General features: G+C 33.0%; 2 protein-coding genes across 5 annotated transcripts; one reads left to right on the forward strand and one right to left on the reverse strand.

The window, feature by feature from the left end:
- Window positions 1-223: 223 nt before the first annotated feature.
- LOC126699595 (blue copper protein 1a-like) lies at window positions 224-1870 on the reverse strand. Its single transcript, XM_050397514.1, has 2 exons — window positions 1512-1870; window positions 224-746 (listed from the first exon to the last, which is right to left on the reverse strand). The coding sequence occupies exons 1-2, from the start codon at window positions 1681-1683 to the stop codon at window positions 490-492; spliced, it is 429 nt and encodes a 142-aa protein (XP_050253471.1). The 5' UTR covers window positions 1684-1870; the 3' UTR covers window positions 224-489.
- A 3297-nt stretch (window positions 1871-5167) lies between these two features.
- Window positions 5168-8737, forward strand: LOC126712105 (uncharacterized). Of its 4 annotated transcripts, none has more exons than XM_050411310.1 (4): window positions 5168-5265; window positions 6108-6673; window positions 6947-7035; window positions 8501-8737. In XM_050411310.1, exons 2-3 carry the CDS (start codon window positions 6209-6211, stop codon window positions 6995-6997), a joined length of 516 nt encoding a protein of 171 aa, XP_050267267.1. In that variant the 5' UTR covers window positions 5168-5265; window positions 6108-6208; the 3' UTR covers window positions 6998-7035; window positions 8501-8737. The 4 variants fall into 4 exon arrangements, with proteins under 4 accessions (XP_050267267.1, XP_050267266.1, XP_050267264.1 ...); XM_050411309.1 differs by having other exon boundaries at window positions 8455-8690; XM_050411307.1 differs by lacking the exon at window positions 6947-7035 and having other exon boundaries at window positions 8455-8737.
- The last annotated feature ends 9783 nt before the right edge of the window (window positions 8738-18520 follow it).

Below are 18520 nucleotides of genomic sequence, written 5' to 3' on the forward strand. Positions count from 1 at the left end.
TTGTTTCTTTTGTTTTGTTTGAGCGGCAGTGATGTTTTCTGTCCTGGTTAGGAGCTGTAGGGCTGTGATGTTTGTTTTCTGTAGAATTTTCTGCTTGTTCTAAGACTTTTTCGGATGTTTTTAATAAAATACTCATTCAAACAACAATTCTATCACATTTTTTCCGTATAAATCATACAGTATCATAACTTAAAAAAGAAAAAGAAAAGTTTTATTGATATTCAATCACGGTCCTCCCAATTGATTGATTTTTTTATTACAACAATCATTGATAAAAACAAATAAAGTAATGCTTGGGTTCTAAATATTTTTACCATCTTCGTTACAACTATTAACGTGGCAAGTTATGATTAGAATATCACTGTTACATATGATTTATAAACCACCTTAACGATCGTAAAAAGATTCCGTACCCAAACTTATTGAAACAATAAATAGCAATATTAATTGCATAAACCTTGGCTTTATTTGTGATGCATGAGACAATGACTAATTCCCTCGTGGCAATGGAACAGCAAAGAACTTCATCAACCCCGCACTGCAATGGAAGCCATTGTGGCCACTAGAAGCAAAGTAATAAGGCCTCCACTGTTTCAGCACAATCCCAAAGCCCTCACCGCTACCTTGTGTAGCGTTTGCCAACAACTTAGCCCTCCTGAAATCACATTTTATATAGCTCCATAGGTCTGGCAGCAAATAAACTGAGGGAGCAAATGAAGTGTCGCTTGGTGGAACATATTTGAATACTGCAAACAAATGGAACAATGCGAAACCACAAATTCAATTAGTTAATCCATAAATATTTTTGAGGTTAATTGCTGTTATCTAGAAAAAAAAAAAAAAAAATCATTTCTAGGTCACGCTTATACTATAATTTTTTAATCAATACGTGAATTCAAAATTAATTTGCAATCATCATCCCTTATTCAAATTATTACAAATTTTATTTTAGAGATAGTTTCAACTTAATTAATAGTCCACATTAATCTGCAATATTCACCTCATCACTTCCTATAATTTTGTAAATTATTCTTAAAATAGAGTACTAATAAGAGGACAAATTTAGAAAGAATGTTGTATTTTGTGTTTCTCAATTAAATCCAACCATTTGGTTGTATTGACTAATAACTCATATATTTGAATTCAATTGTACATGGGAAAAGATTTTACTGTAAATGTTGTATTAGTCAATGCAACAATGTAATTGAATTTAATTGGGAAACTTAAAACACAAGTGTAAAATACTTACAGAACTAGACCTAATAGACTAATAGTGATAATAAAATATTATAATATGAATGTGATATCACAAATGATCCCATAACTTCGCGTAGATAGATTTAGAACTTTGTAACTCAATTGGTTAGCACCTCTTAATATTTTCAAATGAGATATTTAGGGTTCAAATCCCCCTCTTCCAACTATTAAATTGTCGGAAAAAATAAAAATCATGTAAATAGATATAATTTATTCTGATATCTATAAAACATAGTTAGACACTTAGTGCTCACCTAATGTATCATTTATGTAGAAGGGGCTGTTTTGGAGAGCCCAATCAGTGTAGTTGAAGCCGAAACGCCAACCTTCTGAGCCTCCAACAACAATGGTGTTGGCCTCACCAACTGCCAATAAGGAGGCAGTCAGGAGTAGGATGAATCCTTGTACACTGTAACTGAGAGCCATCTTCGTTCTCAAATTCCTCTAATGAGCTTGAAAGAAAACCAAGGTATATAGAATGTGATGGTGGTAAGAGAGTATGAGCTAATGGGGCTTTATATAGGAAACTTTGGCAACATGTTTCAAAGCTAACTGGCTATAAAATGCATGTTTCGCCCTCAACTTCGTTTGGTATGAGCAGCAAAATTGCGAGGCTTCGATTCAATTCAACATTTTCATACTCCCAACATCGCTAAAATTTGTAAATTTATTTCGTTTCTCATTTGCTAATTTCCTTATTACTTGAATACAAATTACAGATTTAGGCCTAAGGTTTGGAGACTAGGAGAGCCATATTTGACTATACAATCAGGATGGAAAGTGCATGATTGTCAATTCATGAGTTGACAATCACATTTAGTCATCACAATTTCGGTAAGTATCCATTTAGGAAAAGAATTTGTTGCGAAAGGTTATGATTAGCCAGACATCAGGGTCATCAAAAAACAACTGAATGTGGGTTGGTGGGCTGTTTTTACCCATAACACGAGTTTTTTTGGGGAGGGTGTTCTTGCCTAACAGAGCAACATGAGATTCATCTATCAATAAAATATTCCACATATATATAACAATAATGATCTCATGTATTATCTTTTTTACAATACGTGAGTTTTACAATTGTGTACTATCCAAAGGGAGATAATGTATATATTTTATCCAAATAAAGGTATTTCATTTTCGCATTTTCAGACCGACTCAAAATGTGTCACTCTATATTAAGGGAAAAAATTGGCCTTTGCCATTTTTAAAAAAACAATCCAGTATTTTGCTCTCTTTCCTAAACTAATTATGGAAATGTCCCTCTTTTGAAACTCGTTTTCTCAAAATCAAGTTAAGTCTTATAGTGGCATTTTTAAGGAGCCTATAGTGACGTTTTAAGGACCTATAGTGGCGTTTTTAAACTCAATCTCCATACAGTCAAGTTATAGGTAAAAAAAAGAAAAAAAAATTGCATGTAACTCGACTTTATGGAGATCAAGTTAAAAAACGTCACTATAGGCTCCTTAAAACGCCACTATAGGGTTTCAAAATTTTTTTTTTTGTTTTATAACTCAATTTTGAGAAAATCGAGTTTCAAAAGAGGGATATTTCTCTAATTAGTTTGGAAAATGAGCCAAATGCTGGATTTTTTTTTTTGAAAGGGGCATTTGCCCAATTTATTTCCTATATTAAGATTATGAAAGAGATAATACATATGCGGATGCACAAGATACCTTCTATAACAAAAGACATTTTCCTTACACTCTTGTAGCCTAGACCAACTCAAAATATGTTACTCCATCTTACCATTATCAATATATAAAAAGAGCCAATCCTTTCCACCAAAATGTTTTTGGTTTAATCAACACGTACTATTCACTGACCCTTTTTTATGTTTTTTTCTCCTTCTCATAAGTCATAACATTGCCAGTTGAACTTTTTTTTTCTTTTAATTTTTATAGACATATGAACTGTTAGTTACCCGGATTATATATAATAATTTAGTAACACAACAAATTGTCACAATATTTTTACAATTATTGAAGTGTTAATTCCTTGTAGGTCAAAATAAAATATCATACTAGAACCAACTATTACTAAAAATAAAGGTATTGTGAAAAAAAAGAGAGTGATACATCAACAACATTTTTCACAACATTTTCTATATATAAAAAGAGTGAATGGAAAGAACTACAGTAACTTTGCTATAGTAGTTTTGGTTTGTTCAATTTTCACTGTTTCGCTGGCCACTTTATTTTATTTTTTTATTATTAATTTTTTTTTTTTGTGAACTGGTAAAGCTACAATAGATTTGCTATATTATTTTTGGTTGGTCCAATTTGCATTGTTTCACATTTTAATAAAATATTAACATAACAAATTGACACAATATTTTCACAATTGTTGAGGTGTTAATTCTTTATAAATCAAAATAAAGTAATAAAATATCATACTAGAACCAACCACAACTAAAAATAAAGGTATTGTGAAAAAAGAAGTGTTATATCCACAATATTTTTCATTACACTTTTGTAACAAATCATTGGTGATAAATTTTTATTAGTTCTAATTTAAACTTACCAATGAAATTACTTTTTTGCTCGCCAATAACAATCTGCAACAACCTACTACTTATGATTTTGTTGTGAAAATGTCGTAAACATAACATTTTTTTTTGTGAAAATGTTAAGACATCTTGTTGTTGTCACAATATTTTCAAAACTGCTAAGCTGTCAATACTTTACAAGTCAAAATAAAATATAACAAAATTATAAAAGTATTATGAAAATGTTGTGTCATTTTGTTGTGTTTTTATAAATTTTTTGTTGGTTTAGTCAATTTTGTTGAGCTAAAATTCATCGTTTCACATACAATTTTCTTAGGTTGACTTTTTGTATATTTTTTTCTTTACGCATCATTTTAAGTAAAGACACATAGTTTTACACCCAAAAAAAAAAAAACAAAAAAAAAACAAAAACTTAAGATAAAAACATTTTTCATCCTTTATGTTTGGGGTAGTTTATAATTCCTCCTTTAACTTTAAAATCAAGCAATTTTTCCCTTAATATTTTGGGAAATAGCAAATTTGTCATATTGTTACCCTCCCAATTAAACTGTAATGAAAGTTTATGATTCTTAATATATTTATTGTGTAATGTCTAAAATACTCCCACTAAATTTTAACATCCCAAAATTTTCTTCACGTATTTTGAGTTTTAGATAGTAGTAATTCTTAGAAAGTTGGAATGATGATATAAAGTGTTTTATTTGTTATCTAAAAAATATTGATTTTCTAGGTTTAAATTTTCAAAACTTATAATTTATCTAATGGAAAATTCGATGACACATGCCTTTTGTTATCTTTTTTTTTTCTTAGCAAAACTCAATTATTTATTATTGGAAGATGATGATATTCGTTATCATTCTTAGAAGTTTTTAGTAAGTGGATATATTGCTTTTAACAAATAGATACTAAAAAACTATTATAGTAAAATAGAAATTTATGTGTTAAGTAGCTACCCTAACTTTGTGGTTGATCAAAATTCTTATACAAATGAAATTAACTTTTTATGACATAATTATCAAAATTCTTAAAATTAGTGTATTTTTTCGATTAATGTAAATCTCTATATACTTTGAAAATCAAATGATTTATATCTTTATTTTGTGATATAAATAAAATATAAAATTGACTTTAATCACTACTCTCTTTCCATGGCAAGCACGTTCCTCACAAGTGCTGCCCTAACTAGTGTTACATATAAGAGAGATAATCCTGATGCGGATCCAATAACCAAAGACAGAAAATGATCTTGCTCAAAAAAAAAAAAAAAATGATAAGTAAAGCCCATGTTAAGATCCAGCCCAACAATTTACCAGAGCCCGTCAAGACAATTGAGTTGGGTTTGGGCGGGCCGACATAATGGCAGTAATAGGGACAAAAATATTGAAGTACAAAAGTACCCTCCAATTTCAGTGAAATAACAACAACCTCAGACAAAGACCACCTTGGGCTTACCACAAACACCTTCTCCCTTTCTGAGCGGCCAACCATACATACAGAAAAAAGTACGTATATTTAACGTTGTTTGAGTTTTTTCATTGATTTTATTGTGGTTTTTATTGTGTCTCTCAGTTTGATTAAAAGCAGGGCAAGTCAAAAATTGTTGATTCATTCATTTGGGGGTTTGTGTGAGTTTCTGAGTTCATGAACTCTGTACTTGAAATTTGAAGGTTTTTTAGTCAAATTACAGAAATTTCGTCTCTTTAGAAGATTTTTCAAATTGGGTTTGTGTTATTTCCTTTTGAATCAAAATACTGCATGCTATTTTTCCCTTCTTGATTTGTAGATTAATTTTTTCTTAGTTAATTGTTCTTGTCCACATAGGAAAAAGGAAGAGCAAAAAAATGAAATTTATTGTGGATTGCATTATCATTTTGTAATTTTTGTTTGCTGGGAAAATTCTTGTAGTTGTGGGTTTAGTTCTTGTTATTAATTGGGACATTTTAGTTGGATATTGGAACACATCTAGTAGTGGGCTTCAGTTTTTTGTGGAAATTTATAGGCTTTTAGTTAGTTTTGATATTCCATATTCATTGAAGCAAAAAAGAAGATCATTAGTAGAACTATTAGGTGTGTATGTATTATCAATGACTTATTGTGTCCTATGCATATAATATAAGAGATGGTTATAAGGAAGTTTGGAGGTCCATCCAAAAGGCCTTGTTTATTGAATTAATCGGTTTGGACTTTAATGATACTGCTTGGTTAAGGGCCTTGAATGATAAATTTAGACTCAAAAGATGATAACCAATTCTAAGATAATCAATCTCACTGGAGACAGAGATGATTGTGTCATTTCATAGTCTTGAGGCAGCTTTCTTAATTGCATCTTCCTTGTTCCATGCAGACCATTCTCCCCTTACTGTATTCTTCATTTCGGTAGTCTATATGGGTAACAGATGAAGAGTCTTAAAGGTCCGTCAATCTGAAAAAGGAAAAGTAGAGAAAATGGGTCCTTCTTCCAAACAACCTTTATTTTGCCTGAAATGGCCATGGGACACCCAACAAAATCCTAAAAGTCCTAATCTTTGCATGTTTGACAGTCCTTGGATATTCAAGTCCTTGCAAAATCTTGGGTCTGTTGCTTTCAATCTCGTCACCTCTGTTTCAAAATCCTCTTATCCATCGCTCAGTTCCAATAAACCCTTCCAATTTGATGCTGGAACCAACCAAAGTAAGAGTTTGAAGTCGAAAAAGTTGAACTTGACTCCTGAAGAGCAAGCAGAGGCAGAGCAAACAGCATTTGCTTCAGCCCTGGCAACTGGGAAAGAGGCTACTGTGATTGAGTTCTACTCACCAAAATGCAGGCTTTGCAATTCATTAGTTGATTTTGTTTCAGAGGTGGAGGGTAGAAACTTAGATTGGCTCAACATTGTCATGGCAGATGCGGAAAATGAAAAATGGCTACCTGAGGTATGCTACGTTCCTCGTAATCTTATATATAAACACATGCAATTTTGAGGCTGTTTTTTAGCTTGGTTGTTGGATATAGTTATCTAGCATTAATCAACAAAACCATGGGGTTTCTTGTTATATTATTTTAAGCATACTGTCTATTTCTTATATTGTGGCTGGTGCCATTCTGTTTTTGTGGAGTTATTACGGATAGTCATGAGAATGCATTACTAAGTTGTTTGTCCCACTGAGTATGACACTATACTGATTACTGAAGTTATTACTAATTAGGAGGCACCAAGGATATACCTCTTGGAGAAACCATGTTGTCTGGCAACTTAGACTTTTGCAGATGATTAAGTATTGAGGGAAAATATCTGGTATCATTCATGTGTTTCACTTATTTGTTTGTTTTTGCTTTTTATTTTATTATTTATTTTTTTTTTTTTTAATCTCTTGCAATTGCCTGAGAGGCCATTGATCATTTTTTATATTTTTCAGTATTTCACTTCTCTATCTTGGCCAAGACCTATTTAGAATAGGCTTAACATATGACCACAACATTTGTGGATTTTACTCGAGTAAATCTTGTTGTGTTGGATTGTATCATGTGGTTTATGATGGAGAGTATATACCAGGTTTAAAGTCCTGGTGACAGGATCTTGCTCTTTGATAACAAAAGGCCAATAAGGCTATGTCACTATTTCTTGTCTGTTTTTCAGATGATGAAAGTGCTGAAATTATGAGATTGTTATTAAATATTTGGCAATATTTGGAACCAGATTCACTTTTCTTATTTTTTGGGAATAACATTTTTTGTTACAATGAGTATGATTATTGCTCTCATATTAAAGGATCCTGAAGTAACTCGGTATTAATATCTCAACCTTTTTTATTGTTAGGGCTTTGTCCTTGATGATCTGTTTTTCAGATGATGAAAGTGCTGAAATTATGAGATTGTTATTAAATATTTGGCAATATTTGGAACCGGATTCACACTTCTTATTTTTTGGGAATAACATTCTTTGTTACAATGAGTATGATTATTGCTCTTGTATTAAAGGATCCTGAAGTAACTTGGTATTAATATCTCAACCTTTTTTATCGTTAGGGCTTTGTCCTTGATGATACTGGCTCCATTCTTGAGGGTGGGAAAGTTTTAACAACCAAATGACATACTAGTCTGGATGTTGAGCATGAAATGCATAGCACTTTTAATTTATGAAATTTGAATGTTTAGCTTGTATGTTGAGCACAAAGAAATATGTTACTGGTCTATACTTGAGGGTGCTATGGCTGATGGAGGTTTATTTTTTGGAGTACAACAAGCAACTGAACAACCTTTTTTTTGTTGATATAAATTGCCTATTATCCTATAATTCCTTCTTTCCTTGGAAGTGGAGTTAATTAAGTTCCTGAAATTCTATAAAAGCTGATCACTTCAAATGGAGAAAAAATTGCTCTGTTGCATATAATGTTGTGTTGGTCAGATTAATTTAATTTGCAGTTTAATGCATTATGAATTTGTGGTAATTGAATTATGTTCAAGTATGTGAAATACATGATACATCTATTGCTTAATCTATCATGTATTTAGCATTATAGCTATTGTTCTTTAAGCTTCAGTTTGTTAATATCTCAGTGGGATCATAACTGGATTATGATGATGTTATATTATCAATTACTTTGCTTCCTTGGTTTATTTTTAGCATCTTTGGCTCCCTACATCCTCCCTATGATATGATGAATTGATTAATATAAAGCTCTAGCTGATTTTTCCTTATTACTTGTCAATGCAGCTTCTTCATTATGATATTAAATATGTCCCATGCTTTGTGTTGCTAGACCAAAAGGGAAGGGCACTAGCAAAGTCAGGTGTTCCAAGTAGTCGGCTACATGTAATAGCAGGTCTCTCCCATCTTCTCAAAATAAAGCGTCCCCTGAAAACTAATCGCTAGATTAATATTGTACCCACTTGAACAAAAACTAGTGTATCATTGTGGTAAGTTTATATGCAGGATGTTTTTAATCACAATGGATTAGATTTAATTTTAATAGATGTTTCCAAGTCATTTGCATAAAGATACTAACTCTTCACATTTACACTTCTATGTTGCACATATGAAACATTTGTTTAGGTTGAAACATTAGTTCAACTAATTTTAGCTCAAATTCTACTTGAAATTCTAATTTGGATGCATACAAAGCAAGTTTACACAATGAAATAACTTATCCAAAAAAAGGAAGTTTACACAATGAAATAGCTTGAATGGCCACACATCTTTTGCCATAATCTAAGGAAAGCTTCAGCCATATCTGCATATACCTGTTTATATATCCTAAACAAACCTAATACTTATCCTCAAAATCCACACACAAAAATATACACAATATAGTTAGTATAATCTCTAAATCCATGCATTTTGGGATATTATAATTTCCTTCACTTAAATCTTTGACGTTATCAATTGAGCTTGCATTACATTGCAATGCCCTTGAGCAAGATGACATTATTAGGTTGGTTTTGATACCATAATTAGGGAAGTATTAGCTGTATTTGTGTTATATTTAAGGGGATTGCTCAACAATTGGAGCTTCATGTAAATGATGTAATCCTTTATTTATCTTAATTGACTTAATATGAAGTGAAACTCATCACATGCCAAGTGGGTATGTCTCGCGAAATATATACTCATGAAAACAACAAAAAAATGGACACCATTTATAGAGATGGACACGTTTCTTTTAAGCAAATGACAATGACAATGAAAAGGCGACCATTTATGCACAATAAACCTTTGATTCTTTTCAACATCAAACGACATCCTTTTTGCTTTTAAATTTTCCATGATAACTAGTGTATAGTCATTTCATTTCAGGAACTCCCAACTTGTAGTTGGCAAACCCATTATGTTGCTTCGTTTCATATTGATAAATGACTCTAAAATTTGTCTAAAACTACTCGTCAGTCTGATCAAATTGACATGCCGTTTAATGAATTCTTAAACGGGCTAAACAGGTCTCTCCTCGTAACTTTTGGGCCTCACTGCTTCATAACCCATAAACTCCTTTGTCCTAAAATGAATCATAGCCTAAGCATTAGGTCACACTCTTGTTTTTGGGTCTGACTTGTGAATAGATTACACTCACTCGGACCCTTTTATTTCCTCTTCAATACATAATGGCCCTTCCAAAGCCCACAATGGTATTTGTATTGACACAACTTTTTTACTCTTTTTTTTCTTATTGACATGATCTATTGTGATTAGAATACTGTTTATTTCATCAGATAATCACTATTATTATCCATGAATCATAACAAAACATGTCAATAATTTTGAATATGATACATTATGATTAGAATAACATCTCTATTATTCTATATCACCATTATTATTCATCAATTATAACAAAGTCATCTTATTGTTTTTGGAAAAAAAGAAATGTTGTGTTTGCAGACATTATTTTCAGAGTCTCCAATTTGCATGGTACGTGTAGTGCCCACATGACCAATTTAAAAGGCTTTAAAGCCTTGTGGACTTTGACAATAATGGTGTCTCCTTTCTTTTCGTGTACAAAAAGGTTATGTTTATAATAACTAGCCGACTCTATTGGGTGGTATGGGACAAGCCTAAAAAGCAAATATATATGGCCACACATAAATGGTGGCCTTCAACACACAACTTTGGTCTTGGGCACACTAGCATTAAAATTTCTGACTTTTTTGGATGCGTATTTGGGGTTTGGGATTTGAGTTTTGTGAAAATGTTTCTGTGACACATTTGTAATATCTTTATTTTCGTATTAAAATTTTAAAATTTTCTTATTGACATTTCTAGTAAATATAAGCATAAGACCAAACCATGTAAGTCTTTGTATTTCCTGTGTGATTTTTTTTTCTTCTATTTTTTAATTTTAATTTTACACAAATCCCTATTATTTGGAGAGGCTCATAAACAAATAGACGTATTAGCTTCAGCTATCTCTCAACACTTTTTAATTGATATTTTGTCCATGGCCCTAGAATTCCATAAACTCTAGTACCCAGGACCATGTAACCAATGGATTTATTATATTGCACGAGATACATTAGTTTGGAGCAAAAGTTAAAATTAAAAACTAAAAGATAAAAGGGTTGAGGAGAAAAATTACTTTATATATATATATCAAACAGCTTAAGAGAAAAGTTAACTTTTTTTTTTTAAATTTTTGCCCTCAGCCCTCCATAGGTATTGCATCGAGCAATTACTGTGCAATACTATTGCACAGGATCTATATCAACAATCAATAGCATAGAACCACAGACTGCTGCACCCTAGTGACAGTGAGTAGTGACTAGTTGTACTCAAATTATATTCAATTTAACCCCTGCAAAAATAATTATATGCCCCATATCAGCCATATCTTTGCATTCCAGACCATGATGATGTTAACAATACTGATTTTGTTTTCTTCTTCCTCTCCGCATGTTGGAAAGTGGGATGCGTTCCCTCACTGATGACAGAAGAAACTTGGCGCCTTCTTTCTTTCTCTTTCTTTTTCTTTTTCTTTTTCTTTTTTATTTTTTTACGTTTGGGTTAGGATGAAAAATACAAATTATTTTACTATTTAGTTTATTTTTATTACTATTTATGAGACTTACTATACTTTTTGACACTATTTATAAGTTCTACTGTACTATTTTAACTAACTTTTATCTTTATTTATAATACTTTCGACAATAATTTTTTAATTTCAACAAAATAAACAGTATCCAAACACTTTCGATAATGCAAATTGCATTTTGATACGGACGTTCCAAGGAAATTTCAAATTTCGAGACCTAGGTTGTTTATTAACAACCTATAAAAGTGGGTTAAATCTGAGCTTGTATGATAGCCTATCGTTCTTTGTTTTATAGGATGACTGTTTCTCCTGTCCCTTTGCAGTGTTATAAATGTTGTTCCTTCTCTATATATGTTTTATCAGATTTTTAAAGCCACTCTTGAAGACAAAACCAAGTTATTCAATTACTAATAATTTTCTGAAACGGTTGACATACAAATTTAAAATATTTACTCAACTGCTGGTAGTGTTTAGTGTTATTTAACACTGTGTGTATTGTAATAAGTTTTACCCTTTTCTTTTTCTTCTTTTTTAGGGGACTAGGCAATTACTATCATTCACAAATCACAATGATGCCAGTTGGGCATTACTGGGTAATGGCTATCACCCTCACATGCATCTCTGCTTTTAACCAATAAACTCTGTTCATCTCTACGGAAGTGAAGAGCAGAAGTTTTACTTGGTGGTGATTTATTACTCTTGCAGTCGTTTTATTACTCTGGTCTGGCAGGCGTTTTTATGTGACGGCCTTGATGTCTCTCCCTCGGGAACTATAACTATTTCCCTCTATCATAGAACTACACGCTTGGCTTTGGTTCTCTCAACCTCTCACATTATATACGACTAGTTGCCACTTGCGCGAGGCGCGAGAATATTTAATTATTTTGTAATAAAATATAATATATAATTTATTTTTTAAAAATATTCATAAAATTATATAATTATGACTAATCATATGCAGTAAAGTGTTTTACTTATGAGAATTTTATTTTAGATGTATTAAATTATTAAATAAGAAAATGTTTTTTATATAACCGTTAAGCAAACCAATAAAGGGTCCAGACTGTCCAGTAAACAAAGGGCAAGGATCTTTTTTTCTTTTTCTTTTTTCCCTAAAATAAACATTGTTATACCATTTTTTTAATATTTTTTAAGTGATGACTTTTGTGTCCTATAAATAAAAAATTTTCATCTGCTCATATTATGAGCCAATTTGCTAGTGATAGAATATAACGTGTATTAAGTTTTTCCAATCATGATAGTTAGAAAATAATGAAAAAAATAGTTTTTTCACCATTCAAAATTTCAACATGTAGCCTTCTATTTTAATGTTATCTTTAATCCCAAATCAGTTTATCTCTCTTGAAGTATACTATGATCACTATTTCTCTTCTTGAACACAATAGTTATCTTAATAAATCCATAAAAATATACCGAATCAAAACATATCTATATGAAGATACTTTGCAAACAAAAAAAATGCCATATCAATCGTCGCTTAACAATGATTAATTTGAATAATTAGAAGAAAAAAAATTGTTGTTGATATATAATCTATTAAGATTATTTTCTAAGGTAGAAATTGCAAATTTTTCCACCCAAAAAGATGATCAAATAAACAACTATTAGCAAAATATCTTAATTAAGTTTCTATAATAATAATAATACAATTACAAAAGCAAAAATATGTCACTCATCCAATTATTTTTGTTTGACTAAACTGTGCTTTTATCTAAATGACACTATAGAATACTTCTAATAAAACTATTAAGAGTACTTTCTCTACAAAAACTACAATTTTGCCTACCCAAAAGGATTAAAAAAATAAACGAAATTTAATAAAGTCTCATAGTTTCACATCTAAATGGATCACTAAAAAAAATCAATTCTTAACTTGCAAAACAACTAATTATTAACCTAAATCAATTCAAACCAATAGGATAAAGAAATATATATATGATTGGGAATTGGAATGACAAAATACCTAATAAATATGCATAAAAATTGATACAAATTTACCAAAAAGAAAAACAAATGTGATGCGATAATTAAATCAACAATAACAAAAAGAACCATTAACAGAAAAAAAAAAAAGTAGTTGAAACAATAAAAAAATTCACCAAAAAAGAAACAAAATTGGAGAGAGAGAGAGAGTATTGACCTTTTCGCCGTGAACAACTTGAAAGGAATATGGGAGAGAGGTGGAAAAAAAGTAAAAAGAAATTTATAAGAAAATTAAGATGGAAGAGTTAGGATAAAAGTATATGAAGATTGAAAAAAGTAAAATGGTAGGATTTTATAAAGGAGAAATTTAAAAATATATAAAGGAAATAAAATAAAAAATTTAAGAAGATAGTGATTGGAGGAGATGAAAAATTGAACTAAAAAGACAATAGTTGAAGAAGATGAAAGGTTGAACAAAAGTAGTTGAAACAATAAAAAAATTCACCAAAAAAGAAACAAAATTGGAAAGAGAGAGAGAGTATTGACCTTTTCGCCGTGAACAACTTGAAAGGAATATGGGAGAGAGGTGGAAAAAAAGTACAAAGAAATTTATAAGAAAATTAAGATGGAAGAGTTAGGATAAAAGTATATGAAGATTGAAAAAAGTGAAACGGTAGGATTTTATAAAGGAGAAATTTAAAAATATATAAAGGAAATCAAATAAAAAATTTAAGAAGATAGTGATTGGAGGAGATGAAAAATTGAACTAAAAAGACAATAGTTGAAGAAGATGAAAGGTTGAACAAAGTAAAAATTGCAAAAACTAAAAAATAAGAAAGGGTGCTAATGATGTGGCACAAAAAGAGTGCGCACACGCGCACACATATATATTGAGAATTGGCTTTGTAAAAGTTATTGCAAAGCTTCCATTATTATATAATAGCATAGATATATATATATATATATATATATGTATGTATGTATGTATAGATATTGTTTGTGGTTTTAGATTATTCATTGATTCTATTGTTTAGGTATAAATATCTAAATTAATGTAGGTGAATATGTAAATGCAGAGTTATACATAAAGTTAAAATCATCAAAGTTGAATGTGTAAAATCAATATGTATATTATGGGGACCAGCCCAGAATAATAGGTTGGCTGGGCCGTGGGCCCGTCCGAGGACCATTCTGTCCGAGGAGACATCGCGGTCCAGAATCCTTACTCAGGCCCACTGGAGCAAAGAGAACACGTCCGAGGAGTAATTCCTCCTCGGACGTTCCAAAATCCAGGCCAAAGGTGCGTCCCAGCTACTGTAGTCCTCCCTCCAAGCATGTATAAAGAAAGGAAACCCAAAATATCCCAGCAAAGGTTGCCACCACCACATTAAATGCACCACAGCTACTCTCCTGGCCGCATTAATGAAGAGAAGACCCCTGAACAGTGCTACCTTAGTCATTGCAACTCACAAAGAACTGATAAGGGTGTCTGATAGGACAGGTGCTCAAGTAGGGGTTTGGATGATCAACAAGTGTAAGGCCCAGATGATAAAAGATGGCCTATATAATATGTAAGAGTCCCCCAAGAGAAGGGGACGGAGAAAGAAAAAGAGGGAAGGAACACGAGCAAAATTTCATTGTACGAATGTATGCCCATGAATAAAGTTTCCCTCTTCACGTCCATCTTCTCCATTCCTGTCTCTGTATTTCCATGGCCCATGCAACAAACTGTCTAAGCTAACTGAAACCAAGTTCTTTAACCCATACTCTACAAGAAATTCATTGTGTTGGACTCCTTGGGCCAAAGCTAGACCAACAAGGATCGGATCATTAAAATTGTGTCCCTACATATATATTTTGTCAACAAAATTTAGGAATAAAATATAAATAAGAAAACGAATGATTATGTAACCAATGACATAGTGGATGAGGTAGCGCAATACGAGTGAAGCAACAATAAATAGTACGCTTCAACTTTTAGATATATAGATAGATGGGAGTAAGATCCATATAATTGAGACATATTTTGAGATAGAGGTACTGTCTCGTAAAATTCTTTTTCTTGGTTGAGCATAAGATAAAACATTTTTCCTTTGAGTTGGATCCCACAAATTGTCACAATTTTTGTTACAACTTAACACAGTGATAAATTGTAAGTAATGGACAATTATATACACATGAATCTATTATTTTTTTTCTCAATCATTCACGGTTAATCACGTGAAAGTTGCAGCAGAAAATCATGTACCTGCACTTTTTGGTTTCGCTTAGTAGCTATTTGGATTTTTGAGTTTTGACTCTTCCTTCTTTACATGTCTTGAGACGGTATGTGTTACCGGTTTCGGCACATAAATTGGCTGAGAATAAATTTAAAACCTCCTTGGCAATGTAGAAATTAAAAATGTTTGTACCATTCTACTTATAAAAAATAAGTTGTTACCTATCCTACTTAAAAAGGAATAATATTTATGCTCTTGCAACTGCAAGCTTATATATTAATCAATGGAGCGAACTACCGCATTCAAGCACGAGTTCATAGGTCGGGGTTGACCATTGTAGAAAGAAGAAAACACCTCCTCACCGATTCCACCCAAAAAAAAAAACACTTTTTTTCAGACACGAATATTGGCTTTTTTAAAAAAAATTTCCAAATGCAAAGTAATTTGAATCCACCATCCTCATTTGTTATAAACATAAAAAAGTGCAAACATGGAGCATTTAAATGGGCTAAACATGTAAGAAAAACTAAGGTAATTTTAGTCATGAATCTTATAACCCAACTTATACTTTATGGTATTTTCAATTAAAGGAAGTTTAAATCTCCTTCTCCAACTATTGAATTATAAAAAAATAAAAATTGAGGCAACTCTAGCTAGTAGCCATGGCCTTGGTGTATTCCAAGTAAGGTCATTGTCACAATTTAATGGACGCATTGATTTAGTATTTTTAGAAATTTTTTATGGAAAAAAAAAAGTAATTGATTTTTTTGACCCTTTTTTTTTTTTTTTTTTTTCATATAAAGGTAGTAGCAAAAATTTCCTAAAATTATCCATTAAGTTAATGCCACTAAACCCTCTCTCTCTCTCTCTCTCTCTCTCTCTCTCTCTCTCTCTCTCTCTCTCTCTCTATATATATATATATATATACTAGTGTGTAGCTCTATGCATATGTACAAATACAATTAAAAACAATCACAATTATACAGTTCGAATTATACATATTTTTAAGAAAATGCTCAAATTATACATAGTATTGTTGATGCTCATTTTTTACAAGCCCAGTAAGAGAAAAGGCCCAGCGACACGGGCAAACCAAAGTTAACAAGCAAGAAAAAGCCATTGAGCCCAAGTGGCAAGAATGAATGGCTCACGGGCTCATAATGTGAGTCATGAGGAAGCAAACAGGCTTGAATGGGCCCGAAAAGAGAGAAGAAGCAAACCCATAAGTAGTATGTAGAAAAGTAAGAATGGACCACAGCAAGCTCAAAGTAATGCAAACAAAGAAAGTAAGGGGCTAATGGAAGACTCATCAGCCCCAAGGATGAGGTATAAAGTAATTGGGTCAAGGAAGCCCAAGAAAATTAGTAAAGGCCCATGGGAAAGCAAGATTGGAAAAATGCCGAGAAAGCCCAAGGAAAGCAAATGGGCTAAGGATGCCCAAGAGGGAAATGGGACACAGGAGCCCACAAACAATGTAAGAAAAGACCCAATGAACACACTGAGTCATTGAGAGAGAAATAAACAACAGGCCCAAAGAGGCCCAGTAGGATTGAGTTAAACAACATTACAACAAGAATAGCAGAGTGGTACGGCTAGAAATGCTAACAAGGCCACAGAGTGAACACAGAGTAGGCCGGAAGAAGGAAAGCCCATGATCCAACAAGGCCCAACCCCCAAAAGAAGTAGGAATGGCAACGGGTTGGGTTCGGGCCGGGTTTTTCCATACCCGGACCTGACCCGTGGGTCTATCCTAGAAACTCGGACCCGGTCCGTTTATTAAACGGGTTTTTTTCTTAACCCCAAACCCGCCCCGTTGGGCCTCCACGGGCCCCGTCCCCTCATGCCCAGCCAAGCTCAAAATCGGAAACACAAACTTCGATTTATGATTTTCCGGCCCAAAATCACAAACACAGACACAAATCCAAACACGATCACAAACATAAACACAGAAATCATAAACACAAATGTTAGATCTATGATTTTCCCTTTCATAATCACAAACCAAACACAAATTTTAGATCTATAATTTTCCCTTTCAAAATCACAAACACAAACTCACATTGAGACGAACTGAACCCAGAAAAAAAAAATGGAGATCAAGGTGGAGCGAGGCCATGAGGCCATGGGCGAGGAAGATGAGAGGGGCAGAGGGCTGTGCGATAGTGAGATCAGCGATGGTGAGGACGAACAGAGTTGAGAGAGTAGAGAGCTGTAGGCTTGTGACCGTGTGGCGACAGTGTGAGATCAGCGACGGTGACTGCGACTGCCTGTGCTTGACTGCTTGTGGGCTTGTGGCCGTGTGAGATAGTGAGTGAGTGAGATTGTGAGCTGGAGATGTCAGGCTGAGGCGTGAGGCTAAGGGCGTGAGGGGCTGAAGGCATGAAATTGAAATAAGATCAGATTATGAGAGGCAGCTGGATTAGGGAAATAGGGTTTACATTACAACTATATATATAAGGGGTCTTTTTGTAACTACATAAATCGGGTCATATTCGGGTTGGGTTTCGGGTTTTTTATAAAAACCCGGACCCACTTCAGGTTTTTTTTTTTAAAAACCCATACCTAACCCTATTCTTTATTGAGCCGGGTAAAATCCGACCCATTAGGGTTGGGCCAGGCCTGGTATCTACGGGTCGGATTTAAATTGCCATCCCTAAAAAGAAGCAAGTCATAAAGAATGGCAGATCGAAAAACAACCCACGCCATAAGAAGCCAAAAGTGCATGGTAGAACGTATAGACCAATCTCCAGATCACGGCAAATGCATGGGCAGTAGGCAAAGAAGGTGGAGCACGCGCAAGACCCAGGCACCACCAGCCTGTACCCAGCCAATATAAGAAGTGGTGGGTCATGGGTCAGAGATAAGAGAGGACATGGTCTGGCGGTGAAGAGAGAGAAAAAACCTATTCTAGGGTTCTTGCTCAGGTTCTTTTGGGGGAAATGTCCTGTTGGAATGACATGCCACCCAAAAGAAGTAAGGATGAGTTAGAACCACTAGGTGCATGCCATGAGAGAGAGAGAGAGAGAGAGAGCACACACACTGTAACGGGTAGAAAAGCCACGGCAAGCAAACAAACAAAATAGCCTTCTTTGTCTAG

The sequence above is a fragment of the Quercus robur genome, chromosome 2, assembly GCF_932294415.1.
Source record: "Quercus robur chromosome 2, dhQueRobu3.1, whole genome shotgun sequence".
NCBI lineage: Eukaryota > Viridiplantae > Streptophyta > Magnoliopsida > Fagales > Fagaceae > Quercus > Quercus robur.